Below are 13,063 nucleotides of genomic sequence, written 5' to 3' on the forward strand. Positions count from 1 at the left end.
GTTGTTCAAAGTTGCCTCGAGTCTCCATAATTACTAATTACTCGATTAAACGCACTTTATAGTGTTAAAGCCTCGTACACAAATTAATCTAATTTGAATGTAAATAAGTGTAACACAAATATCTCGAATGATAAAATACATACTGTGTGTCCAAACAGAGTACAATAAAGTGTATTGAGAATTTCATGGCTTATTTATTTTAAACGTTTTTACACCGAGATGCACTATAGCGCGTCCAATCAAATTCATAATTAATTTCCTTTACTTTTGATTTTCTACATATCGACGAAATCTAAAAAGAACTTGAAATAATTGTAGATAATTAACGATTGCAATGGTCGGAACGCGACGGTTCTATCCGAATGCCGCGAATGTGTATATCTCCTATCGCAAAATCGCGACTCGCCATAGGGAAGTCGCGCTTGTGGCCCGGCCGTCAGGTTTCTAGATTACGCGTCACCCTGTGCGATCGCGCGTTCTCTCGCGGAAAACTTCGGACTTGCGGAGTCGGAGTCGCCTGTCGCGATTGTCGCGCGGCGGACGGTATAGTCGAGTGTACGCGTATCGAGTATAGAATGCGTGCTCGTGCGGCGTCGACGCGTATCATCGGACCGTCTCGCTGCTCGTGCTCGTATCTCGTGTACGTCACGTTTGTTCGGTTTGTTGATGCCACTCGCCACTCGCCACTCGCCTCACTCGCGATTCCTTCACGGGCGGCAAAAGCGAGACGCGCCGGCTATACGCGGCCAGGAGGAGGTGCCTCGCGTAATCGCGAATCGACGGAGATTTACCACGGCTCGGCGGGCACGCGTCGCGGCGAGTCTCTAGGGGCAGGCTCGGCGGTGGGTCTCTGTGCGCGACACACTCACGGACGGTCGGACGTTGTCGTTTGAAAACGGAAGCCATCTTGTGGCCGAGGCTCCCATATCACACGGGGGAATAAATAGTTCCACGGCTGTTTCTCCACGATAAATTGCTTCGTATCTCGCCAAATACGTCTGGACTATGCATGAACCATTTTACCGCGCGTTCACATAGCCATGGCTGCGACAAGGAAGTTGCAAGGTGAGGAGAAAGTGTCTCCAGCGTGTTTACATTTTGGATATATCGTTGTCGCCTGTTCCTGTCGCGAGCTCGCGGCGTCGGATCCGGGACGGGACACCGTCCGCGACCGTCCCCGGCTCCCCGGGATCGCTTCCCCGTCGCCGGTCCCTCTCTCTCTCTCTCTCTTTCTCTCTCTCGCCGATTCCGTCGCCAACGCGCGTGTAATTGCGCGCGCAAATCGCGCCAAGAGCGCACGGTTCCCGGTATATCGCGCGGCCCGATCATCCAGCGTCGTAGTCCAAATGGCTACGAAGCGGATCGGGCTCTCCGGCTACGAGCCCGCGGACCTCGCTCGCCTTTGTCTCTCTCTCTCGCTTGTCCACCGTGATCGCGCGGTCGACCCTTGGCCGCGGACAACGCGGCGGCTTTTTATTTTGTCGGCATAACCTTTAAAAGTTTTAAACTTTAGCTCTTTAATCAATCGCGATGGCGCGAGCTGTGTTGTACCTCGAGATCCGCTTTCTGGATTCTCGCTATGGATGCAAATTATTATCTTGAAAGAATCGTGCAAGAATGAGGAGTTTTTTTTCTGTTACAACTCTATCATAATGGTTGATTTTATGTATTCTTTGTCTTCTTCGCTTCTTCAGATTTTGATTTGCAAGGATTTATATAATTTTGTTCTCTTTTTTTTTTCTGAAGATTCTTCTCCAGTAAATATATATGCGACACGTGTGTAAACAACGATTTTCGGTTTTTTTTTTATTTTCTTAAAGAGTAAGTAAAATAATTATTAAACTAAACACATTAAATCATATTGGTTTAATTCTTGGAAATGTTTATGCGATTGGTTTATGAATCGGAATAAGCCAGGAGTGAAGAGGGCTGATATATCAATTTTTTTAAGTAATTTTTCTAATAAAATCAAAGAAATGAATATAAAACAATGGAATAACTTGTGTATGTTTTGTTATTTCAGGTGAAATAGATCGGTGCCTTAAAAAAGTAACGGAAGGTGTGGAAACCTTTGAGGATATCTGGCAAAAAGTTCATAATGCCACGAACAGCAATCAGAAGGAAAAGTACGAGGCTGATCTCAAAAAGGAAATCAAGAAACTTCAAAGGTTACGCGATCAAATTAAGAGCTGGATCGCGTCGGGTGAAATAAAGGACAAGAGTACGCTTCTCGACTATCGGAAGTTGATTGAAACTGTTAGTATATTTGCTGCTGCATCTGCTTCTAACGAGTTTGAGTTGAAACTAAATACATTAGGATAAGCGAATTATTGCGAATAAGTTAATATAGTAAATGTTTTGTGCTTTATAGCAAATGGAAAGATTTAAAGTTGTGGAAAGAGAGACGAAAACAAAGGCTTATTCTAAAGAAGGTTTAGGCGCTGCTCAGAAATTGGACCCAGCTCAGAAAGAGAAAGATGAGATTACTAATTGGCTGGCCAGTTCTATAGACGCTCTCAATCTGCAGGTACCGGTCTTTATATCGATAACATCTCTGGGATCGTCCTCGGTAGTGATCGAGTACAAGTTGCTGTAACACGTTACTTTTGGTATAGATGGATACATTTGAATCGGAAATAGAATCGTTACAGGCGGGAAAGAAGAAAAGGATAGACAAAGACAAGCAAGATAGGGTGGACGAATTGAAGGCAAAGCTGGACAAACACCGCTACCATATCCGTAAATTGGAGACGTTGTTACGTATGCTTGATAATATGTCTGTCGAAGTCAACACGGTAAGCGTTTTCAGATTGGCGTAATACGAAGCGATTGTGTAGCGGTTTATTTGATAATTTCCTTATTAATTTCCACGTGAAAATTGTTAACAGATTAAGAGGATAAAGGACGATGTTGAGTATTACGTCGAATCTTCGCAAGATCCTGATTTTGAAGAGAACGAATATATTTACGATGATATTATCGGCCTCGATGAAGTTGAGTTGTCCGGAGTTGGCATCCCCTCGTCAGCAACGACGGATAGTAACAACAGCAATGAAACCGGAGGAACGCCAACCTCAACCAATTCCTGTACTTCGCCTATACCGTCGCCAACGTTGAGCTCTACTATGCACAACCATTCGAGCGATAGTTCTACGGACAATGACAAGAAAACCAAGGTTTGGGTCCTTTCATTCTCAATTTTTGTTCGAGAAAGTAAAAAAGGGGATCGATACTTCATTTTCGAAGGAATCTAGAAGTACAGATCGATAAGCCTTTTGCCGGGATCTATTGATACGGATATATGTGACGTCGCTTCTGACGTCTCGTTTGATTTCAGCCTGTGAAACCGACAGCAGTTAGGCCGCTACTGAATACGCAAGCGAGCATTCCAACTACGGGAAGCACTGCCACCATAAAATCGAACATGTTATCGAGCAGCACTCCAAGCAAAACCATTCCCATGACACCTAGCCATAGCTCGCCTAGTTCTACGAGCAATCACATTGCCGCGACTAATGCCGGCAATTTCGCCACCGTAGCTGCCTCGCACAGCAATTCGCAAGCCATCCATTCTACCTCCAACAAAACATCCAGTAAGATATTTCATTTTTTTTTACACACGACCATTTATATTCGTGGATACTGTTATAAAAGATCAATTCGCGCTTTTATAGGTATGGCTCGGTAAATAACATAAAATTTGTCTTTTTTTTTCGTAGCTCATAACAGCGAGAATAATATCTTGTCATCGTCATCTACGTCCAGCGTTACGTCGAATGTGCCGCAAACCGTTGCGCAACAGCACAATAATAATCCGGCGCCGGTACAGACGACGACGCACGTATTGCACAGTCAGCAGAGTCAGAACCACAATAGCGAAACGGAAATGACTACACCGGTACCACCATCTTCGTCGCCGCAGTCGTCGGTCAGCAGTAGATCCTCGCCGATACCCGTAAATTCCTGCTCGCCAGCACCGTCCACTGCCAATGGTCTCATCCCTAAGCTTCCCGATGGAAGCATGTCCTCTCTAAAATCCATTGCCCAACAAGTAATTGTCCGAGCAGGTCTCGAGATACCACCTTCCGAGCCGAATAGAAACATCTTTGACAGTGCCAAGACGAGCAACAGCAGCAACAGCAACGCCACGTCGGAAGCACACATTCCTCCGCTACTTGGAGTCGCGCCTCTAGGACCCGTACCGTTACAGAAAGAACACCAACTGCAGTTCCAAATGATGGAAGCCGCCTACTATCATATGCCCCATCCGTCTGACTCGGAAAGATTACGTTCGTATTTGCCGAGAAATACATGCACCACGCCACCTTATTATCAGCAGGTACATTTCCTAAGCGTTTTACAATCTTCGATCGGATGCTAAATTCGGAATTCGCTCTCCGCACGACGAACGACTGCGTGGATTGACGCTGCTAACACACGCACGTGCTTCGTTCAGGTTCAGCTTCCCCATTCGGATACGGTGGAGTTCTTCCAACGCCTTTCGACGGAAACTTTGTTCTTCATATTTTATTATATGGAGGGGTCTAAAGGGCAGTATTTAGCAGCGAAGGCTTTGAAGAAACAAAGCTGGAGGTTTCATACTAAGTATATGATGTGGTTCCAGAGGCACGAGGAACCGAAAGTTATTAACGAGGAATACGAGCAGGTTAGTGCATTTTTATTCTATTCAATTTTTACAGGAAAAAGGATAATTTGTGTCCTCCGAAGGAATTATAATAAGAAATGAGATAGGAGCGAACTAATCACTTAGTAGCACATTCTGCGCGTGATATCTGGTGAGGTTCTATAAGAATCACTTGTGTTTCAGGGAACGTACATCTATTTTGACTACGAAAAATGGGGGCAGAGGAAAAAAGAAGGATTTACTTTCGAATACAAGTACTTAGAGGACAGAGACCTGAATTAACAGTTCTGTCACTCGTTGAGTCTTCGAAATGCGCCGTTTCTGTACCGGTATTGTGTTATCTGAACTTTCATAGAAGATAATTCTGTTCGGTATAAAATCGGTAAAGTCCAATATTAAAACAAAAAAAAATCAGTTAAAAATGAACAAATTTGTGCATAGAAAGCAATGAAGGCATTTCATTACATTTCGATGCTGCGACGACAAAATCTTAATCCTTTTTTTCGATGAAAAAGATGAAAAAAAGATTGAAAAAAGAAACACACTGAAAGATTGTATGGGAAATAGATCGTAATTAATTGTAAATGATAACGAGACGAAGCAAAGGAAGGAGAGATTCGGGAAAGACGAAGAAAGAAGGACTGCAGAGACACGTGGAACGATTCAGTGTGCTGTGTGATAACAGGAAAGAATGAAAGAAAGCGAGCGAGAGAGAGGGAGAGAAAGGATGATATACTTGCTGGCGACTGACTTCTGTAATACCAGTACAAACATGCGTGCGGCCCGTCTGCCGTCTGGCGGTAAGGTGGAGGGCGCTCATGCTATGGTACGTCTTAATGTTAGATTATAAGTAGCCTTTTTGTATAAAGTGTATCGAGGTATAAAACCCTTAAATTGAATTAATGTACAGAATGTGTAGAAATAGTGAATAATAATATTATGGAATATATTTTATTTCTCATTTGAATGAAACCTAAGTTGTTTCGATTTTTGTCACGCACTAGCACATCATCTCAACCTATGTTTGGAAAAAACATTCCATCCATCGTGATTAAAACTCCGCTTTCGAAATAGGTTACTTATATGCGTTCTAACGATTGATAAGGCCGAGGCTCGTCGTCGAAGTTTTAAGATTGTACCGCGTTGTATAATTAACTGTAGCGTGCTAGGCTAAGCTTCTCATGCTACACACTTTGCAATCCTCAGATTATGATACTTTACAAGCATTTCAACTTTTACTAACTCGTCGAGTGACGTTAATCGCTGTCGATATGCGTGCGCGTATCTGTTTTTATCGAGACTCGCAGAGAGGAATCGTGTACTGTGCGAATTTATTTATATTATAAACTGTCAGAGTATTACCGTAATAATGCTAACGCACGTATTTATGTCCGAATAAATTGCTGATACTATGAAACATTTTTACAAAACGAAATCAACGTTATAGTTGTTTCGTAATCTGCAAAAAGAAAGGAAGAAAAGTATTCAACGGTATATCCAATCTTGTACTTTCAAGTTTACAGAATGGTAATAGCTGTTGTCGTTTTGAAAAATGTTAAAATACTTTGTAATATACACAGATTTTTATTAGGCATTGTTGATCATGTTGCAAGGATGGTATCGGCATCTAAAAAATAAATAATTTTGCACATTACATCGCAGATCAAAGCGGTTCCTCCTTTTATGAGTGCGTCGTTCATTATCACAAGAGCCTTCGACAACGAGATTAGATATACAATCCCCCTTCCCTAGTAATAAAAATAAGTTGAGATTCTCATACAATTGTTTAGCGGGATAGAAATGAAATTTAATTACCGAATAAAGCGTAGCGTATAAACATGTACTCTAAGCAGATACTCTTGTTGCAGAGGTTGCGGCGATCAATATTATTTGCATGACGAAATCGCACATTTTTCAAATTTACTTTAGATAATCGAAGAGACTCGTAAAGATTATACATCTGTAAAAGAAAACAACAGTAATTATGTACGCGGCAAATGTTTACGCAAGATTTACAGTATACGATTGTAGGAATTTTTTTAATCTCGGCATAAGATCGGCAAAATTCCGACGCGTCAAAACGTCATGTGCGATAACGATTTTACCGAGTACTTGCTTTTTGCAACGACAAGACAACGGCAGAGCACCGAAAAATATTTTTCAATGCACGTTTATATTTGTTAATCTGCGCGATACGCGATTATGTGCGTCGCTAAGCGGTTTAAAAAAAAAATATCACGAAAAATAATGAGGATTTGTTGCCACTTTATACAATTAATAATCTCCTAGCGACTTAGAAGATGCATCGTAGTTGTAAATTCGAAGGAACACCTACCGTGTTTCTTATACCGTATTTTGTACTACAAAAACTTGTACAATGGATTACTGATTTTCTATAGGGGTTTGATGAAAACAATCAATTTATCGATTTTACAGTAGTGTAAAAACTGTACATAACGACCGTTATAACATTTTTCTGCTGTAGGGACGAACGTGCTTTCCTTTGTCTGCATTTCTTCTCGTAAACGGGATATTCTGCTTATGTGATAACACTCAAATAGAAGCGTGCAAGTGAAAGAAGATCTCCGTTTGTTATGTAATAACAAATTCTGTCTTCGATGCTTCGTATTAATTTCCCCTAACGCGTTCGTCGCAAATGATAAAGAAATTGTGATTTTACTTAATAATATATTTTATTGTGATTATTTGAGTGATATTTAATACCATACTGCTTTGTGCAAAGACTTCAAGTCGTTAAAATACAGTACTAATATTTCTTCAGTATAACAATGTTTGCCTTATTGCTGAATTTTAATTATATTTCATATCTTACAGGAGCATCTTCATACAAATTTCTGTCCCATTTGCTAATTCAGCCAAGCTGCACCAGACTGTGCGCTATATGCAATTCATAATTCATAGTTCGCTTTCGTACAAGATTCGTGAATGATGCGAGTTGGCAAATTCGTCGAGATTTTGTTGCTTACCAAACTCTTATCGATTTGCCAGTGGAACAATTTTTTAATAAAATCAAAGAGCGTGAATCATCACGAATCAATCGATATGTACACTCTAGAAAGCCTATGATAATTGACATAATTTATCAGAAAGTTGATTACTTACAATAATGGATTTTTTATTATGGTAATTTAATACATTTTCCATAATCAAATTTAACTGAATAGATAGATACTTACTCGCATATTTATAACGTGCTTATAAAAGAATACCTAAGTAATTGTGAAATCCCAAGAATAGAGATTACAAAAATAGAAAAAAAATTACCGCTGAATTATCATGAATCATGAATCATGAAGCACATTGGCGAACGACGAATTTCCAAAAATCTTGTACAAATAGCGAATTTTGAATCACAAATTATAAATCGCGCATATCCTGATGCTTTAGTTTTAGAGTGACATAATATATTTTTATATAAGCTCAAAATCTAATACATAAAAAGATACACAATATGAAGATACATGTACAATGAACATGATTAAAAAAAAAAATTTTTTTTTATTTGCAAGCGAGGTAGGAATATAAAGATATTGAATTTTTGTTCTCTATTAAATTGCATTTATATTACCGAATCCAACCTTGAATTAAGTCTTATATGCATTTCTACGAACTATATTTTAGTACAATTTAAATTCATATTTGTTTAACTCGATTCGAAGTTTGGCTCACGTCATCTAATGAAACATGTAAACTTTATCACGTAACTTTTGATACAATGGCAAAACGCCAATCTTTGCTGGTACGCTGCAAGCTTAGCTGAGTAATATTAAAATATTCGTAACAAGGTGCTCCAGTAGTGTGGATTTTAAAGCATGATAGTCATAGAAAGAAAAAAGACTTTATTAAATCGAAATTAATTGTTCATTAATATTAACATATCTTACAATGTCTAATTCAATATCATCCTCACTTCCTTTTGGTCTTTACTTTCATTCGTTTTCTCACTCCAATAGACTGTTCTGTGTCGTCATCCTCGTTGCCACCACCGCGTCTTCGTTTACCCGACTTTTTGTTCTCCTCAATGTTTTTCATGTCCTAGGATGTTACAATAACATTTATGCGCAATCGTCCACGTCTATTGTCAAATCGCTCATTGTAAAATCGTTCTTACCATTTTTACTATTCGCTGCGCCTCGCTCACTCTCTCTTGCAGCAACATCACTTCTTCCTCTTCCGTAGGATATAGCGGCAGTTGTTTCGATATCAACTGTTCTATTCGTTGATACAGTTCCACGTCGTATTGCGTAACAAATGTGATGGAACGGCCTGATCGACCTGCACGCGCAGTTCGACCTACTCTGTGTATATAATCCTTACTGTGCGTAGGAATATCAAAATTGATGACGATATCTACGTGCGGAATATCGAGACCTCTGCAAAGAACAATGCAAAAATGATTTAAAATTTATTTTTAATATAAAACATTTTAATATAACAATATCTTCGGTTCAGATTTACGGACTAACCTGCTAGCGACATCCGTTGAAATTAATATAGATCTGTTTTTCGCTTTAAATTTCGTAAGCGCGGCGATTCTCTTGTTCTGCGACATTTGTCCGTGCAAGGGCACCGCCGTGAATCCTAGGTTTCGCAACAGCAGGGCAGTTCTTACCGTGTTGTTGCAGGTCCCGCAAAATATCATGAAACTGTTGCCGGCCAGTTCATTCAAGATGTGTACGAGGTACACGTCCTGCAACGATCGTTTTATGAATACTCTGATAAACATTTCATCGCGTGTGACGATTGATATTTCTTTTCGTGACTAACGGTTATATCGTTTATATTTCGTACCTTGAATTTCACTGGAATAAATACGTAATATTGTTGCAGTTTTTCTACAGTCTGATACTTGGTAGACACTTCAACTTTCACGGGGTTGCGTAAGGATGCACGTTGCAACTTCTGCACCTTCTTTGTCATCGTTGCTGAAAATAGTAACGTCCTTCTTTCTCGTGGTATTACTCTGAGAATTTTATCAACCTCTACCTCGAAATCCATGTTCAAGATGCGGTCTGCCTCGTCCATCACCTTGCGAATAAAACGAGAGGGAGAGAGAGAGAGATTATATATATATATAGGATCAATGTGATGATCGTCAAAATAAATCCATATGCTATATATAATTACCAGAAACTTTAACTGTCGTAAATTGAAGCCTTTTGTATTCTCCAAGTGGTCGACTAATCTACCAGGTGTAGCGATGATAATATGAGGTTTCTTTTCGAGTATTATTCCTTGCGCATGCATGTCCATCCCACCTACTAGCACCACAGATTTCACACCCATACTGGAACCTAAAATAATTGTAATATGATGTAAATCGGAATATTTTTGACAAGTAAAATAAATTCTTACCTAACGCGTCAAATTGCTCTGCGATTTGGAATGCCAATTCCCTTGTAGGTGTCAGTATTAACGCAAAGTATCTCTGAGGATTCTCTAATAACGCTTGTAGTATAGGCAACGCGAAGGCAGCAGTTTTTCCTGATCCAGTCTCCGCCAATCCAATCACATCCTTGCCTGTCAATAGAAAATAATCGTTGTCACTTTCCAGATTTGATCCTAATTAAATCATTGTTTAAATTACCTTGAAGCGTCAAAGGGATAGCTTCCCGTTGAATTCTGGTAGGTTCCTTCCATTTTAAATTTAAACACGTCTTGCAGAGTGTGTCCACGAGTCCCTGTAACATAGCGATTATTATTATTCTTCTGTTACTTATTCATTTAAAGTATATTATCAAAAAGTTCATAAACATCTGTACGACTTATATTTTATATTTTTACAAGCTATTCTAATTGTATAACGTGGCCTAATATTACATAGATGTTACATGAAATGTATTTTTTTTTACGTTAAGTATTACTTATGAATTTCATCTGTTCTATTATAAAATTTGAAGATTATATTTATCACATAGAATGATACGTTGTTCTTTGTAGAAACAATTAACTTGTCTTAAATTTGGTTTCAACATTCGTCCCATGTTACAGGTCTGTTTCTTATTGTTACACTAATATACACTCATATTAAAAATAATATATGTTTAAAATTTGAGAAAAGTGAGGAAGAAAGTATCAGCCCGATAAAAAAAACAGGCTTTATAATTCGGTTTACAAGCTGATTAAAAAGTCAATGGTTTTGAGTAAAAGAATATGAGGGTAGGCTTTAGAATATGAGATCGTAACATCGTAACTCGTTTCGGGAACAATAAACATACATACCTATTGCGTAATTTATTTTTATTACATCAATAATCTTTCACGCAAATTTTTACAGACAGCGTTACTAGCAACGCGCACAACTTCATTTGAGGTTATAATTGGGATCACTGTGGCCAGATTACTTACCAAATCTTTCCACGTGATTCTTTCGATGTTACTTTCATCTTTGGTGTCTTCGACTGATTTCTCTGAATTCTCCATCTTTTTACAAATCGAAATTCAACACGCGTATACAAATGGTTGGATCAGCAACAGCAACGTGGTTTATCAACGCGACACGTTCTTTGAGCAAATATACGTCAAAAAATGCTTTATCCAGATGGCATTGCATACCGAAGTGTTCACAAATATAGCTAGAAACGTATTGCGTTTTGGACAAATCGGCCATACTAAAGTGTTCAAAAATCGTGAGCGAGATATTTCGATAAATTCAACTTAATACATTCTAAAAAATCTCACGTAGTTTACTTTTGGTAGTTTATTTTAATAAAAAAAATTTTATTCAATTTTTATATAACGTACATCTATATATACTGTAAATACATACACTTTGCGGCGTGATATTCAGTCAGTTTTTCCTACTAATAAAATGTAAAAATGCTTTATTTTTTAACGAAACCAATTTCAAACTCGTATCATCAGGTATACACGTGAATTGATTTAAAGTACAGAATAAAATTTGATACACATATAAATTCTTTCGCAGTTACATAAATACTAGTATTTTAAATATCTACGAGAAAAGAATCTGCTCGAAGTACAAAGCATACAGAATGATCAAACATGTTTCAACCGATTCCTCACACAGCCTAACTTCCTGATTTGATTCAATTAAATACTTCATAACATATTACTATTTACATGACTGTGTGTTCGCGATATATCTGATATCCGATATACGTACTTTAATATAAACTGAATCAAATTCTAAATATAAGAAGACACGATGAATTATGAAATGTACAAATGTACCGGACTCCGTCGTTTAATCCAAACCTTCCTTCTTCTCCTTGATTGCCTCCTGAAAAGTATACTCTTGCTCTCACACCTTTCGAGTTACGTGTATATATTAATTTTATATATTGTATTATAAGGGCATACCTTAAAACGCTCCTCAAACAACGAGAGTTCCGCGATCAAATCGGTGATGGCGTGCATAAACGCTTCGTGTGGAGTATAATCAGACGTTGTCTGTATTCTGATAACAAATTTATGTTCCAGGGGATGAGGTACTTTGTAGCCGGCGAACAACACTTGAGGATCCTTCAGCAACTGACTGTAAAAATCGGAAAAGATTAATAAAATTAATTAGCCACCTGGAAGAGGACCGACACAACGCACCGATATGTTTACCCACTTGCGGATCATGTTTCCCAGCGTGTGATCCTCCTTGTTGATCGTAAATATTGCGGCATTCGGCACTTTGGTATCCTGTTCCTTTATTATCCTACGAAGCAAAGCGAATATTTAAGTACGTTCAATTCTAGATTTCAAAAGTCGAGGTTAGATACATATCGAGGATCAGCGTACTTTTTCTCTCCCTCGTACAACAAAAACGACTCGAAGGTCGGGGGTGCGTTCATCTCGCCTCGTCAATTATTAACAACGCTCTTCAAGTAATTGCTACCGAAATATCAGCAATAATTCACAGAGCACCGGTGAAAACCTAAAGACGCAAAGACGCCGTCACAATCGCTGTTGCAGGAAATGTCAATGCGGTTTGCGAGTCGATAATCGATTGCGACAAGTCGATACGACGATTCGATAGCTGAGTAGCTGACAAATTCACTGTGACGTCATTCGAACGAGGGAGTTCAAATATTTGTCTTCGAAGGCGTGGAAAACATGATAAAAAGGCAAGGATAACGGGAGGGAAAGAACGAGACGCGTGATATTTTACAACGATTTATCATAGCTTCTTTATTCGTGACGTAATGTTTTCTATCAAGTTGAAACGAGGAAAATTTACGAATTTTGAGACTTGTTTTAATTTTCTAGATGTATCATGTGTCCATTATCGAAAGAGATAAATGAATAAAGAAAGAGAGAGAGAGAGAGAGAGGAAGGGGGGAAGAAAAAGAATAAAAAAGGGAGAGAAAGATAGAGGAAAGAAACACCGCATATATTACGTCATATTTCGAAGATGTTTTTCTCTCTCTTTCTTTATCCTTTCAT

General features: G+C 38.8%; 3 protein-coding genes across 4 annotated transcripts; 1 reads left to right on the top strand and 2 right to left on the bottom strand.

Moving 5' to 3' along the window:
- Window positions 1-513: 513 nt before the first annotated feature.
- Not3 (CCR4-associated factor Not3) lies at window positions 514-7,350 on the top strand. Of its 2 annotated transcripts, XR_013257839.1 has the most exons (10): window positions 514-1,065; window positions 2,024-2,256; window positions 2,372-2,527; window positions 2,616-2,795; window positions 2,889-3,176; window positions 3,338-3,593; window positions 3,720-4,339; window positions 4,457-4,666; window positions 4,829-5,471; window positions 7,131-7,350. XR_013257839.1 is itself a non-coding variant. In XM_077412150.1 (9 exons), the coding sequence occupies exons 1-9, from the start codon at window positions 1,041-1,043 to the stop codon at window positions 4,925-4,927; spliced, it is 2,067 nt and encodes a 688-aa protein (XP_077268276.1). In that variant the 5' UTR covers window positions 514-1,040; the 3' UTR covers window positions 4,928-7,350. The 2 variants fall into 2 exon arrangements, 1 of the variants encoding a protein (XP_077268276.1); XM_077412150.1 differs by having other exon boundaries at window positions 4,829-7,350.
- A 1,135-nt stretch (window positions 7,351-8,485) lies between these two features.
- Pths (probable ATP-dependent RNA helicase DDX47) lies at window positions 8,486-11,186 on the bottom strand. Its single transcript, XM_077412154.1, has 8 exons — window positions 11,015-11,186; window positions 10,254-10,347; window positions 10,022-10,186; window positions 9,794-9,960; window positions 9,458-9,694; window positions 9,133-9,356; window positions 8,778-9,039; window positions 8,486-8,701 (listed from the first exon to the last, which is right to left on the bottom strand). Exons 1-8 carry the CDS (start codon window positions 11,087-11,089, stop codon window positions 8,573-8,575), a joined length of 1,353 nt encoding a protein of 450 aa, XP_077268280.1. The 5' UTR covers window positions 11,090-11,186; the 3' UTR covers window positions 8,486-8,572.
- A 287-nt stretch (window positions 11,187-11,473) lies between these two features.
- On the bottom strand, window positions 11,474-12,603 carry Rpb11 (DNA-directed RNA polymerase II subunit RPB11). Its single transcript, XM_077412167.1, has 4 exons — window positions 12,419-12,603; window positions 12,246-12,335; window positions 11,990-12,164; window positions 11,474-11,909 (listed from the first exon to the last, which is right to left on the bottom strand). The coding sequence occupies exons 1-4, from the start codon at window positions 12,469-12,471 to the stop codon at window positions 11,874-11,876; spliced, it is 354 nt and encodes a 117-aa protein (XP_077268293.1). The 5' UTR covers window positions 12,472-12,603; the 3' UTR covers window positions 11,474-11,873.
- Window positions 12,604-13,063: the final 460 nt, after the last annotated feature.

The sequence above is a fragment of the Temnothorax americanus genome, unplaced genomic scaffold (genome assembly GCF_048541705.1).
Source record: "Temnothorax americanus isolate GAGA-0224 unplaced genomic scaffold, ASM4854170v1 Scaffold3, whole genome shotgun sequence".
NCBI lineage: Eukaryota > Metazoa > Arthropoda > Insecta > Hymenoptera > Formicidae > Temnothorax > Temnothorax americanus.